The 14,884-nt window shown below is 37.2% G+C and overlaps 1 protein-coding gene across 2 annotated transcripts in view; it reads left to right on the forward strand.

The window, feature by feature from the left end:
• LOC130912490 (kazrin-like) overlaps window positions 1-14,884 on the forward strand; it is a 230,061-nt gene that overhangs the window by 206,665 nt on the left and 8,512 nt on the right. Inside the window, exons 6-8 of one of the 2 annotated variants that reach the window (XM_057830614.1) lie at window positions 5,511-5,647; window positions 6,187-6,357; window positions 6,999-7,082. In XM_057830614.1, the coding sequence (XP_057686597.1) occupies window positions 5,511-5,647; window positions 6,187-6,357; window positions 6,999-7,082 (392 nt within the window). The remainder of the gene's footprint in view (window positions 1-5,510; window positions 5,648-6,186; window positions 6,358-6,998; window positions 7,083-14,884) is intronic. The other variant, XM_057830615.1, reaches the window with a different exon arrangement.

The following is a 14,884-nucleotide window of genomic DNA, read 5'->3' on the forward strand; positions in this document are numbered from 1 at the left end:
AGTGATAAACATGATCCTGTCCGAGCTCTTTTGTAATGTGCTGTAGCCATAAAATTCTAAGTTAATGATTATTTGCTAAAACAATGAAGTTTATCAATTTGAACATTAAATATCTTGTCTTTGGCTTGCCTTACCTTTTTACTGTATTCAATTCAATATAGGTTGAACATGATTTGGAAATAATTGTATTCATTCAGTTGCATTTTCATTCATGTTTAACAAAACGTCCCAACTTCATTGGAAGGGGGATTTTAGACCCAGATGTAATTTCATGAAAATAAGTGGCTACCGTAGTGTAAATTTGACTGGAAAAATACTCAAATACCCCTACTCCCAATAATATTTCTACTGTAAGCCTTCAGTATACTGTAGGTGTGTATGTTAACACAAAGTCTCTATGTGATGGAGTTAATACCACTGTCAACTAATGCTTTACAATCTTAGTTCATCACCACAAGATCAATCTCCTGTTTTCATTAAACATTCAAAGGTTGTATATGTACCAACCATCAATGGTCTCTTTTACTGGCTCACAGTGGGCATCTTGTCTTGTCTGACAACAAAAGGCGTGTGGCTGTTGCCCAACAATCGCAGGTGCAGTTTATGAGGTAGCCACCGTGTTGCTGGCTCATCTCAACAGCATCTCTGTGCACAGAGGTACGTGCACAGATATTTTATCCCTGCCTCGTCTTCTTCTATGTTTCTAAACCTAAGACACCTGTTGATGTGCGAGCACAGGGAAAGGGAAAAGTGTATCTATTACCGGTATATATCTAAAATTTATATATACATATATACCTAAATTGGCCAATTAAAAAAAAAAAAAAAAAAAAAAGTTGGCACTAGTTGCAGCTTGTGAGTACTAATACTTTTCTGTATGTTTCCTTTTTTCAATTATTTGCATCGAATACTATTCGCTCTCCCCAGTTTCATGCAAAAGAGGTCAAAATGGGTATGTGACCTGGTTGAAGTTTGCCATCTCTGTGGGTTGTAAATTTGATTCCAATTGGTTTTATATTTCAAACTGCTCTGCAAACGGGCAATTGAAAATCAGAGACATGTGATGTTACGCCAGTCTTATTATTAAGACTTGCCCACTACCACACCCACTCACAAATGGCGAATCAGAACAAATAGTTTGAATATAAACATTAAATATTCAAATTTTATCTAGTCATCATAAGAAAAGAATAGGGCTGTCAAAATTATCGCGTTAACGGGCGGTAATTAATTTTTAAAATTAATCACGTTGAAATATTTGACGCAAATGACGCACATGCCCCGCTCAAACAGATTAAAAATACAGCAGTGTAATGTCCGCTTGTTACATGTTTTTTGGTGTTTGGCGCCCTGTGCTGGCGCTTGGGCCCAAATGATTTTATAGGTTTTAGCACAATGAGTGAGCATGGTGTAATTATTGACATCAACAATGGCGAGCTACTAGTTTATTTTTTGATTGAAAATTTGACAAATTTTAATAAAACGAAAACATTTAGAGGGGTTTTAATATAACATTTCTATAACTTGTACTAACATTTATCTTTTAAGAACTACAAGTCTTTCTATCCATGGATCGCTTTAAGAGAATGTTAATAATGTTAATGCCATCTTGTTGATTTATTGTTATAATAAACAAAAACAGTACTTATGTACTGTATGTTGAATGTATATATCAGTCATGTGTCTTATCTTTCCATTCCAACAATAATTTACAGAAAAATATGGCATAATTTATAGATGGTTTGAATTGCGATTAATTACGATTAATTAATTTTTAAGCTGTAATTAACTCGATTAAAAATTTTAATCGTTTGACAGCCCTAATTTTAAAGTGTTCTTAGTGTCTTTATATACGTTTGGGTGGGTGTTAATCATATTGTAATAATAATTTGACAGCCCTGGGAAAGAAACAGGGTTTGTAGACCTTGAAATGACCATTATGAGCATTTTCACTACAAATTGTGTTGGTAAGCCTGATAATCTGATATTAAAGCTTATTTAAAAAAAAAATAATAATACACAAGGTTACCTAGGTTACCTTTAACAATGGGCCAACAGGTATGAGACTGCGCCAAGGAATACACAAATAAAAAATGTGTCTGAATTTATTCTATTGAATGACAAAATATTCCAAAGCTGGTTGACATACTTTGGTTTTGCTGATTATGGCTTGATTCATCTTGTGCATTAGGTGAGAGAAGACTTGCAAATAACTGGAGTTACAGCTGACAGGGAGAGACAGAAGAGGTTGAGTTGCTGCAGCAGCCTCTGAATAGGGTTACGAAAGTGAAAGAGGAAAAAAGGTCATATTATTTTTCAAGTAGCCCTCCAAAATACTAATCACACGGTGTTCTCATTGAGTGAGAAAGTGACAGACATCCCTGTTCATTGTCCTTGCTCCCAGGGCAGCCTCCTCTGATGAAACTTGGAGCTGTTGAAGTGTTCATTTACAGACACACAGTTTGCTAAGAAAGCAAATGAAGCAAACCAAGAAAGGTGGAGAGGGAAACTGACACGATTCTAAAACACCCATAATAAAAATGCATAGCTGTCATTTTTAACGATACCTTGACGGAAGCTGTTGGCGGATGTCTGGAAAAACTAAAGGCTTGTTCCAATGAATAACTGGTAACACCGTCACCAAAGCGAGAAAGGGAGTCAGAGTTGTCTTTTGAGACATTTTAAGGCTCTCGGAAAAACATTAACACATGATTTATTATCATTGTACGATGTCTGCAGGGGGAGAATATGGCAGAAAGACCTAAAGAACAGAGACCAAGTCAAAGTGCGGAGGTGTTTGTCTGCATAAATAACCTTCCTGGAAACGTGTGTGGTTTTTTAATAGTATTTTTTTCTACTTCTATAGTACGAAAGTTTGACTATAAATAGAGCTAGACAACATGGTGGATAGTAGTTTCAATGCTCTGTTTTGATTTTCACGCAACAGCAAACTCGAAGGACTGCTGTACAAGGAAAGGACAACATTTTATGTGCATTTGGTGTGTGGAAACATCTTGTTTTGAATACAGTACAAATGCTTGAAAGAATGTCATACATGCAAATGAATAACCTCGACACACACAATAGCAAGCATCAATAGCAAGAAGGGTTGAATCAATAATAAACGTGTTAGAAGATTAGGATTGCTACCCTGCACGTCCTGCAGCAATATTCAGCCCAGTGAGATACTATGTAGCTCACAGTAGTCAAGTAAAGTAAGATTATGTGTGTGGAGTGTTTAACCAGCGTTTCAATTCCGTGCACACTTGTGATCAAAATCGACTGCGTTTTGTCTGTCAAACTTTGAGATCTAAAATACAACGTAACATGCTCCAGGGTTGTTCAGTTGGACGTTCCACGGTATTAATACTCTAATTATTGCAAATTGCTTTTTGCCTTTTTTTAAGCCTTTTTCTACACAAATTTCTAGGCATTTCCTCTGAGTGGAAATATTTGGCATGATACCCCAAAATGCTCTCAGTACCACCCCACCATTATATTTTAAAATTCAGCTCCTGAAGCCCTTTTCACATGTAAGTGCAAACTGTGATAGACATATTATGAGTAGACACCAAGAATGTTAAACACCCATTGGCAGAAAAAAAAATCTAAATTCTTTATTAAAGTTAAAATAAACAAATACTGTAGATAAAAATAATAAATCCCAAATAAACAATGAGGTCAAATGCTGACGGCATTAACTAGTTCAAAAGAATTTAATGTAAAAAGATTCAGAGCACTGTGACATCACTTTTCCAACAGGATTCAAAAGAATTCTTTCTCTTTTTGTGGTATGTCTAATTGTTGTAAGAGTGAGCACCAGCAAAGTAGATAAATAAATGTCACGTATCACTTCAATACTTGGAAAAAAAAAAAAAAAAACGCTACGACGTAGTATTAGGGCCGAATAAAGAGATTTTTTTTTAATTCTTAAAAAGGACTCAGAATTTAAAGTTGTATTATTGCTACGGGGGAAAAAAAGTCTCATTATTACGTAGGGGTAATGTAGCTGTGAGCTGCTACGCACTTTGCATACATTTACCTTCGCTGGGAGCTATGACGAAGCCTTAGTATAAATTCTTCTGTTGATTATAATTTGATGTAGCTGAAGCAAAAATAATAAGGATTTCCTTATTTGTAAAACCTTCCTAATTTGTAAAACCAATTCTGAAACACAAGATGCTTTCAATATTGTTGATTTTAACGGAGGCGTCAACGCGCTACATAAAGTATGTAGCTGCTTATTCAGCTACATTAGTCCGACATTAGCCCCTAATACTACGTCGTACGGTGCACATAAAGGCAACTTCAATGAAAAAAATTGTTGTGATATGGACTTAAAATCGGCCAGCTTCTTGTCTCCTGTCGTCTTCCAAAATTATACCTGGGTGATGGCGCTTCAGGTGTTCATTAATGGCCAATGTGCTGCCGCCCTGTTCCACACGACAATGACACCCTCCTTGGTTTCGTTAAAATACATCCATGCTTCGGCCAGTCTGGTCTGCTTTTAGGGCTTTGTGCCGCTTTCCCTGCTTGCATCCCGAGTGTCCACCATTCTTAACTTTCTACGCATATGCAGTATATATTGTAACAAATTGGGTTATAATGTAGCGGGTGTATTTGCATGCGTTCCGAAATGCGACACGTGGCTGACGTGAGTGAGGGAGGTGCGACAGAGCGAGAAGTCTTCCTGTAGATGCTAGTAGTCGTTGTGCTGGCTGCGGCAGACAGAAGCCGTGTTGTTCCCACAAGCTCCAAAAATAAAGAATTGCAAACCTGACTAAGCTAAACTCTTTGTCGAAGTTAGAGTATGTATTCTTTAAACTCTACTTTAACCGTCGACGGGATGTAGTGGTCGTTGACGCATTTATGTCATCGACAACGCCGACTAATCGGGACAGCTCTAATCTCAAGATGGGTGCATGGAGAAAGACTGAGGTGGGTTGAGGTACTTGCATGATAGAATGACATGTGACTCACCAAGTTCAAGTACTATGAGTTCAAGAGCGATTTGACTTATAAAAGTAATTGCAGTCAAATAACAGATAACACGCCTCAACCAGGGTACTCTCTCATTTTTACATATTTTATGCTTGAAACTGTTGGGAAAATAAGTTTAATGTATCTTTAAAACCATCACACAAAGTCCCCAACTTCCGTGGTGGTGCAAAGGCGGCCCATTCATCGCTGCTCACAAATCCATCAAAAACTCAGTCCCCTGGTGCAATGCGTTTACTTCAAATAACAATGTTATTCATTAATTAAATTCTCAAACCATTGATGTATGACTGAATACACAGACCAATGTTCAGCAATGACTAAAAAAACTGAAAAGGCACTGTGTAAACATTGCACCCAATGTTCTGGTTTCATCACATTTGAAAATGACCAATAATAATCTTAGGAATTTCTGATGCTGCTCATGATTATTTTTTTTTTCTTTCTAATGAGCCTTGTTTACCCACAATGCAGTGCTGATCAGCTTCCTCTCTCTCTCTTTCCTTTATCAGCTATGAAGTCTGACCGTAAGCGTCTTAAGGCAGAAAAGGCAGAACTAGTCAACCAGATGCAGCAACTTTATTCCACACTGGAGAGCCGGGAGGAGCAGCTACGTGATTTTATTCGCAACTACGACCAGCACAGAAAAGTACATGATATGTGTCATAATTTCTTTTAATTAACAGCCATGTAGGTACAATGTCTAATTGTTCATTGAGTGGATTACCTTTATTTTTTTCAGCAGACAAGCAATCACACCAGGATTTTATTGTGTGATTTCTTTTTTTTTTATTTTTTTTATGCCTATTGGTTTTAAGCATCATGACTGAGTCTATAGGGCCAAGTTCACCTAACTTAATATTTTAAGTAAGCTAATTTCAAGTTGGCACAATTTAACATTTCAAGTTCTGTTCACTCAGACATGTAGGTTTTGCCCGAAAACTTAATCATTCAAGTTAGCAATACCAATTTTATGAAATTAACACTGTTCACTCAAGTTCTGAATACCCAAAATACCAAGTTACTAATGAAACCTGAAAATTTGAATAGTGCTCATTTAAAATGTTTAAAAAACAAAGCTTTTCATAAGTATTTTTTAACAGTGTACTCTATGTACATTCCAAGCAATTGTATGTTCTTGTTATTTTGACAAGTACGCGCCAACTACAAGCTGTGGTTCTCTACCAGGAGAGCGAGGATGCAGTAAAGGCTCTCGCCCAAGAGAAGGACATGCTGGAGAGAGAGAAGTGGGACCTGCGACGGCAGACCAAGGAAGCCACAGAGCACATGGGAATGCTGCGCACACAGCTGGATCTCAAGGAAAACCGCATTAAGGAGCTAGAGGCTGAACTCGCCATGGTGAGAAAGGGCTTGCAATAATCAAATCGCTCTAAATTGGATTTTCATTACTGGGCCACACACACTTCAATCCATATTCTTGTTTTTTGGCCACAATTCACGAATCCCAATTTGAATCTGGAACTGCACAATATATATATAAAGTTTCTATTACTGTTTTTTCGGGAGTATAACACGCCTCTGGGTGGTCTCAATGTTTTTATTACAGCTAGTCTTAAGTACTGTACATACAATACGTACAATACGTACAATACATTTTTATAAATACTGTTTTAAATGGAGTGTTCTCTTACAAGTTGTAGACCTGAAGTAAACTAGTCATTATTGGATCAACAGAACCTGTGATGCTTGCAACCAAAATGTGGAATTAATTTAACCTCAAATGCCTCATCATTAACAGTTCCACAAAACTTCTCAGTTTAATATTCATATTTAATCCACTGTTCAATTATTATTCTCCTTCCTTTAACTAATACCTTGACCTGGTTGAGGAGAATCCGTTTTGAAGTTGTTGCTTTATACTTATAAACAAGCATCATAATAAAGATACCCTTCTATAACCATAGTAAGAGTTATTACTAAAACAAATAAAACATTTGAATGTGCAGTATGGCCCTCCTTCATGTCTCCATCCCATTCAGATGAGTAACTGTGTCAATCAAAGAATGGAGTTCCGGGTGTTTGAGCGGCTCGGGGACAGGGACTTCTCCCCGAGGGTCATGGCGGTAAGATAGACCCCTGTCTTGTTGAGCTTTGACTTTAACCTGCTCTAACCCCATTTTTGATCCTTGGAAATATACCCTAATTATTGTTGTGGATACGTGTTTGACCAATCCCCAGCTCCCCCCAATTGAACTCTGATCCCGAGGATTCCCCTTTGTGATTTACTGGAATGTGATTTATTTCTAATTCAGAAAGAAGAAACCACTATTGTGATTGCTAATAAGGGTTGTGATTCTAATGTTTGTTTTGCATGTCATTTCGCTTTGATTGGTGATTGACCGTTGTAATGAAGTGGTGACTGCAATGGAGCTGATTATGGCAGTGTTGATTTGCAGCACCCTGCTCTGCATAGAAAAGTCGAATACATATCAAGCCTACTTTGAGGTTTACTTTGCAGCATATATATCACAGAAAACAGTTGACACTGCCGAATCAATGATGTAATATTCCTACTGCATAATAGGAGAATCAATACAATACTCTGTGCTGCTTGTGAGCTTTTCGTAGACTCCAGTTAGAATATAGTTAGTAATATAATTAATAGCACAGACAGTGCATATCATATTGTTTATTAAAAACTAAACTGCAAGATATTTCTTACCCACAACCAAGCACCACCATGTAAAATAAATGTATTTTTTCTGGTCACGTCACTAGTTACTCAACAGAATTCACGTTACAAAACAATCTAAGTAGCGTATTTTCCGCACTATAAGACTCATTGGAATACCAGGGCGCACCTTCAATAAATGGCCTATTTTAATACTACAATGGTACCTCGACATACGATCGCTTAGACACACGATCTTTTCAACATCCGACGTAAAATCGGACTCGCCATTTGTTTCTACATCCGCGACATGCTCGAAATACGATGACAGCACCGCAGTTTCTTTGTTTTTCTATTCCTGCAAGACTGGCGCACGGCAGATTTTCTTGTGAGAGAAGTCAACATGGATTCCAAAAACGTTGGTGCAAGTGGTGAAAAAGGAAAAAGATGAGGCTTACCGTTGAAATGAAGATGGAAATGATAGAAAAACATGAGCATGGTGTGCACGTCCGTGAACTGGCTCGACATACGGCTGTAGAATTTCTACGATCTCGACGGTCCTCCTCCGACCTCCGTTTCCCAGTCTTGAGAAGTTAAGGTGACAATTATTATGATTGTAAGAACTGGCTCGACATACGGCTATAGAATTTCTACGATCTCGACGGTCCTCCTCCGACCTCCGTTTCCCAGTCTTGATAAGTTAAGGTGACAATTATTATGATTGTAAGATCGCTAAAAAAATCGCCGGCTTTGTCAAGTTTTTAATCTATTTCAGAACTTGTGCAACACGACATGCCAACAGTCTGCCGCAGCTGAACATGAAAAGTGAAAGTAAAAAGTCTTCTCTCTGTCTGTTACGTCAGCCATACGGTGCGTTCAGGTACACCACGCAAAACACATTCGCCACATTACAACCCGATTTGTTACATTAATACAGGTATGATTACTGTTATTATATCATCATTCCTAATTTTATGCCATAATTTATTTGTTTTGCTCTGTGTAATTGCTATTTGCCATAGTACCAGCAGTATTTATTAAGGACTTAGTGTAGGTTTTTGAGCTATGGAACAAATTAATGGAATTATACAGTATTCTTATGGGAAAATCCTGCTTGACATACAACCATTTGGACTTACAAACAAGGTCCTGAAACAAATTAACTTCGTATAGAGGTACCACTGTATTGGCATATGTAGGGTGCATTATAAGGTGCAGTAGTAGGAGGAGGAGTAGTGATTGGTTGGGGTTGCGTTGTGAATCCACTAGACGGAGCTGCGCTAAAGGGAATGTCATGCCATTTTTAACCAATATTGATCCCTAAAAAGCGCATCGTATTATAAGGCGCACTGTCAGCTTTTGAGAAGATTGAAGGCTTTTCACTACACCTCATAGTGCGGAAAATACGGTGTGTATTGGCTATTCACAAATCTGTAAGCATATTTTTTGGCAGTTTTGAATCGTATGAAATCATTTGGGGATCACAGTTTGAGGAATATTAACTGTTTATACAATTACACTAATTGCTTCTCGGCCTTTTGACTAAGATCAAGTGTAAACAAATACATTACCGACATAAATACATTTTGCACAAACTCCTCAATGGAATCACTGCAAAAGGAAGGAAGAAGCAAAACGAAATTCATACATAATAGCCACCAACAAAATGATGGTGCAACTAACATTTTTTGCCCCTTTTAATCCTTTATAGCAAGGGTCCCCAAACTATTCCACAAAGGGGTGCAGTGGGTGCAGGATTTTATTCCAAGACAACACCTTGTCACCAATCTGGTGTTTTACAAGTGTAAATACTTGATTGCTGCTTGTTTTGCAGAAACCTCATTGGTTAAACTCTCTGCTGGGTTGGTAGGAACACAAACCAGGACCTACAATAGTTCATGAGGACCGGTTTAGAGATCCTTCTTTATAGGCTAGTGACAATTTTGAGTGGCGAAATGAAAATAAAACATTTAAAAAAGAAAAATGAGAAAACGTGAAGCTCCTTTGTATACCCCCCCCACCAAAAAAACCAAACAAACAAACAAAACAAAAAAAACAATCAAAAATAAGCCGCGTTGTTATACAAGCTGGAGGGGTTAAAATTAAGGTCAAAATTAGCGGGTTATAGTCCTATATTTAATATTTTATCTTGATGCCTCGAGGAAATAGTACACACTAGACATGTGTCGATTACTGGTTTCATGGATGAAAACGTTAAGGTTTCAAAACCGCAAAAAAAAATCAGTCATACTGTCCCTAAGCTATTAGCCATTTTTTATGTCCTTAAAAATACATGGAGAAATCCCTTGCTTGCAGTTGCGAGGCTCAACCCAGAGGAAAATTTTATTGCTCAAAGCTTGCTCTTCTATAGCTCGGGAGATAAATTTGAGATTCTCATCTTAGCCTCATTGCAGTTTCTATTTTGTCTAAAATGTTTCTCAGATGTTTCTCCTAAAATTCACTAGGAGAAATAGGTGAGACAATAAATTAGAGGGAATCATACTTGAGACTTAAGGGAGATACCTTGCTAATCTCAATTCAGTGTTTTTAATGGCTTTTTCTCCTTTGAAAAAGAAAATGAGCATTATTGGAGCTACTATGGAGAAATATACGGGTCTCTCGCTCACTCTCCCTCTCATGCGCGCGCGTCTGCGCGCACGCACACACGAGACACTTAAATCATGTGACCCTCTCCTCCCACCTGACTGGATTCACTATTCTAAACACAGATCATCAACTTCATAACATCTTGATGGACCAAAGAAACAATGGTGGACACTACTCTCTCGCCACTGCATGACAGAGGGATACAGAAGATACACCCAAAGCCATCAGGCTTTATCATTCTAGAACAAATGGCTTTAGTGAAATCCAACACAGTCATTGTACTTGAAAATTGAGTACTGTTGAGAATTTTTGTCAAAGAATGTGGGCGGGCAAGTGGTGCGGACCCAAACGCAGGCAAATGGAGGCAAGGCAGACAGGCGGGCAAACATTTTTTAATTAACACCAACCAAAAACAAAGTGCAAACAATTTACAACATTTCAAATAGCTATAATAACATCAACAGCCATAATATTAACAACAAAGTTCAACACAGTTTTTAAGACAGCAAACAAAAATTAAGTCTCTAAGCCCAGCAGTATTAGGGCTTTGAACACTGCAACAAATGTCTAAGTACATCTAGAATTTATGTTGTACCCCTCATGCGACATTTGTTGATCAAGGCTTTTTTCGACTGGTGTCCATCTTATCCAGCGTACTGCAGCGCATGGTGTAAGCTGCCAGTATAAAAGAAAGCACAAATTAGAAATTGAACTAGAAACTAATTTCTGGAGAAATTACTATGGGGCTTTGCTGTGTGGAGATACAGATCTTAGCCCTGCCCAGATTGGTTTGGGGACATTTCGAGGTTGGAAATGAATGGGAAATTTGGACGTCCATGACCGTCAATGGCTTCGACTTACATATGCGTCAATGAAGTCCAAGTACATTGACGTCAATAGAATCTACATACTTGGCTGTCAATGGCATGGACGTACATAGCCCTCATCGGCAATTGAGTACTTGTGTTTCAATGCAATGTGGATGACAATGGAAATGAATGGGAAATTTGAACGCCCATGGCCGTCAGTGGAATCCAGGTACATTGGCATCAATAGATTCGACATACATGGCCGTCAACGGCATCAATGCGATGTAAATTACATTACAAGTGAATTAGAAATTAGGACGTGGCATCCCATTAAAAATGAATGGAAAGTTTTTGGCAAATTTCCAAGGAACCATAATTTTCCCCCCCAAAATTCTGTATACAACTTTTATGCCACTCATCATACTAGAATTTTTGATGCCCCAATGATGACTTTTTTTTTGTTGTGAGAAATCAGCGTTCACATGCGAACGGAAAATTTTTCGAGGCCGGTTGAAAAATTCATTTGCAAATCGAATATATATATCAAATGCATTTCATTGTATTTTTTACTTTTTCTCATTTCAAATAATGGGCAGCTAAAACAGTTCAGAAAATTGTCAAAACATTTTAAAGAATAAAGTCTAAAATTGCAATCAAGTTGTAATAGAGTTCTGCAGGTCGCAACAATTAAAAAGCTTTTTGCAAATTGATGCCTATAATGGAATCCCCCCCCCCCTTTTCTGAGTCGCTTATCCTCAACGAGATAATTTTGATTTTAAAAGAACATCTTTAAATCAATCAATCACCACCACCCCCAATGTAGAGATAATTGTATGAATGGAGTTGCAAAATTCTGTCACCAAAATATACAGTTTCAAGTGATGTTACGCTCCCTTTTCTAGACATTTCTTTAAAAAAAATCCTGTAAATCAATATTTGTGCCCTAAACTGCCAATATTGATAATAATCCCAGTGATCAGACACTAATAAACAAAATGGTTATTATAGTGTCCAATGCAAGTTAAAAATAACAATCACTTTAAAAATTAGATAAGCCGTGTAGTAAGATAATAACTCAATTACCACCTTGGTCATCTCTGGGTGAGTCAGGGTCTGGGTCATAAAAGCTCATCTTCTTCGGTGGGTATCGCGCTCTTTTGGGCATCTTTTTTTTATTATTTCCTGCTGGGCCATTCAATCTGAAATATAATACATTTTAATTTTAAAAAGTGGTTCAATGTCTTATTTGGTTTTACACTGTCATAACATCTCATAATTTGGTACAGCAACTTCTTAATATCTTTAGATACACAGATTGTGTTCATTTAACCATATTAGACCACCAAAGGACTGAAAAATATCATTTAAAATCCCCCATACCAATCATCGTAAAACAAAGAGACATTAAAGTAAAAATCCATGATGATCCATGATGTTAAGATTTCTGTAAGAATTGCACTTTTCTTGGACAAGTTGTTGGGCTCTACTGTCCTGTACACTGCTCCTAAAAAAAACTTTTTATTGCTAATATATCGTGAAAAGCTCTCAATTCCCTATGTCTCAAGTTTTTAATGTTAATAGGGTGACCATAATTTGATTTCCCCAAAAATAGGCAGAGCAGCATGTCCTCGGGGTACTTAAATGATACGCAGAATTTACTCAAAGATGCCTTATAACTACAGTTTTAAAGTATGCCTTTTCTGTATGGATAGAATATTCCGTTATACAACAAAATAATCTCCATATCCAGAGACACAAATTCAGATAGGCTTCCCAGATGTTTTTCAACATGCAACATTTATTTTGCCAAAAATAATCTCCCTTGGCTGTTTCCAAAGAAGTCATCCTTCTACCGTCCAATTCAGCCGATCGGTGTACTTCCGCCAGCTGTCTGGCTTCATGGCACAATTGTAACGCGTGTGTCAAACATAGAGCTCAGAGAAAACAAACCAGCGAGCGCAGGGGTCGGGAGATTGAGGGAGAGCGGGAGGGGGGCATTGAGCAGATAACTGACCATGGAAAACCGGAGGTATGATCCTTTTAATTTCAAACGAGTAATTATGAAGGAACTCTTCACTATTAAAACTAGGAACTGTTTTCTCCACCAGAGGGCACTCATGCTCTTTGGACGAATAATGCCTCATTTATAGATTTTTTTTTCTCATTGGAATTCAATGATTTTTTTCCCCCTTTGGCTTAATGTGGTTATGCAATGGAATTTTTTTTTTTACAGTATCATTAAAACAACAGTTCATACAGATAATGTTGCGCTCAGGAAAAAATACAATTGTTAAAAAAAAATATATATATATATATATTTTGAAATAATGCTACGCTTACATGAGTGACATTTTTGCCTACTCTACCCACCTTTGGTCACCCCAATGTAAACTCGTTGCATGAAGCTAGAGAAAATGGGTCTCACTGCAATGAGAAGATGTTCCAATTGTACACAATTTATGTAACTCCAAGACTGTCTAGGGCCACTGTTTGTAGAAATAATTCCAAAGTTAATATTTTTACATGAATATGTTTACTTCAGTAAATTCATGGCCCCCCAAGCTAGCTAGCTCGCTTCACTATTTGCCACTTATTGCCGACCAGTTTCCCCCCCCCCCCCCCCCCCCCCCCAAAAAAAACTATCAGAACTAGCATAAACACAAGCCATATAAATTATACCCAAACTCCGTTCGACAAAGATGTTACTTACCCTCTTTTTTGTCCTGAAACGGTTTCTTCCTCCATTCCTCCTGACACCAACTTCATGAGTACGACTTGACGTCGTTAGGTCAGCCTCCCCCTTATGAGTTAACCAATGACGAAGCAGCATTTGTGACTGATGGCGCTTTCTTCCAATGTAGACGTTAGGTCTGCATTATCTTCAGGGTTGAAAGTTCACAGTGTTTCGCGCCACATACAGCTTGACAGTGCATGAAGAAAACAGCGCTGCAGCGCCGGTCAACGCTGAGTGGTTTCAGCTGCATTTTAAGTAAGAATTAATTTACAAAAATGTTGTTTATATACGCATGACTACATAAGGCTAATAAAAATAAATTTTTTAAAAAATCTTTAAAAAATATATTCATAAATTGAGTTTATTTGGCTTCATTAATATACAATACATTTTCAGTTCTTGGAGTTTTTAAAGCCTTGTTTTCATTTTAATTTAAGCTAACTGAAATGTTTACATCATCATTAATTCAATATCATATTATTTCGTTTTTATGAAATTTAATGACCTTATAATACCATCATAATAACAATTTTAGAAGGGTAACATTATTACACATCAGTAAGAGTTTTCCTTTGTGCATTTTGTACCTACCGGTTTGTAAATGTACCACCGTGATCGTTTTCATTACGATTATTGATTTTTTTCTAACTATATGTTAATCAATTTCTCTTTATATATAATAACTATCTCTTCATATATAATATACTTTATAATTATTCAATTACTATAACCCTTTTCATTCTGAATAAGTTGCATACCATATTTTGTGCACTTCTATATGTAAAATCATATTTATGAACTATCTATGCCTTTTTATCCCGTCATCCCCAACTTCATTGACCCTGCAGCTCCATTTCTGACACCAGTAAAGCATGAATATTGCTCCTCTATAGAGGATACAGATAAGTTTGATTGTGCGGTTCATTTTCAGAAGATTGGACTATTGCAGCAGTATATTTACAGGTCTTGATTAAAAAAAAAAATTTTTTTTTTAATCAGTCAGTCAGTCAGGACGCTGCAGCTAGTACAGAATGCTGCTGCCAGAGTCCTTACAAATACAGTACAAGGAAACTAGACCACATTACACCAGTTTTGGAAATCATT

This window comes from Corythoichthys intestinalis, chromosome 2 (genome assembly GCF_030265065.1).
Source record: "Corythoichthys intestinalis isolate RoL2023-P3 chromosome 2, ASM3026506v1, whole genome shotgun sequence".
Taxonomy (NCBI): Eukaryota; Metazoa; Chordata; class Actinopteri; order Syngnathiformes; family Syngnathidae; genus Corythoichthys; species Corythoichthys intestinalis.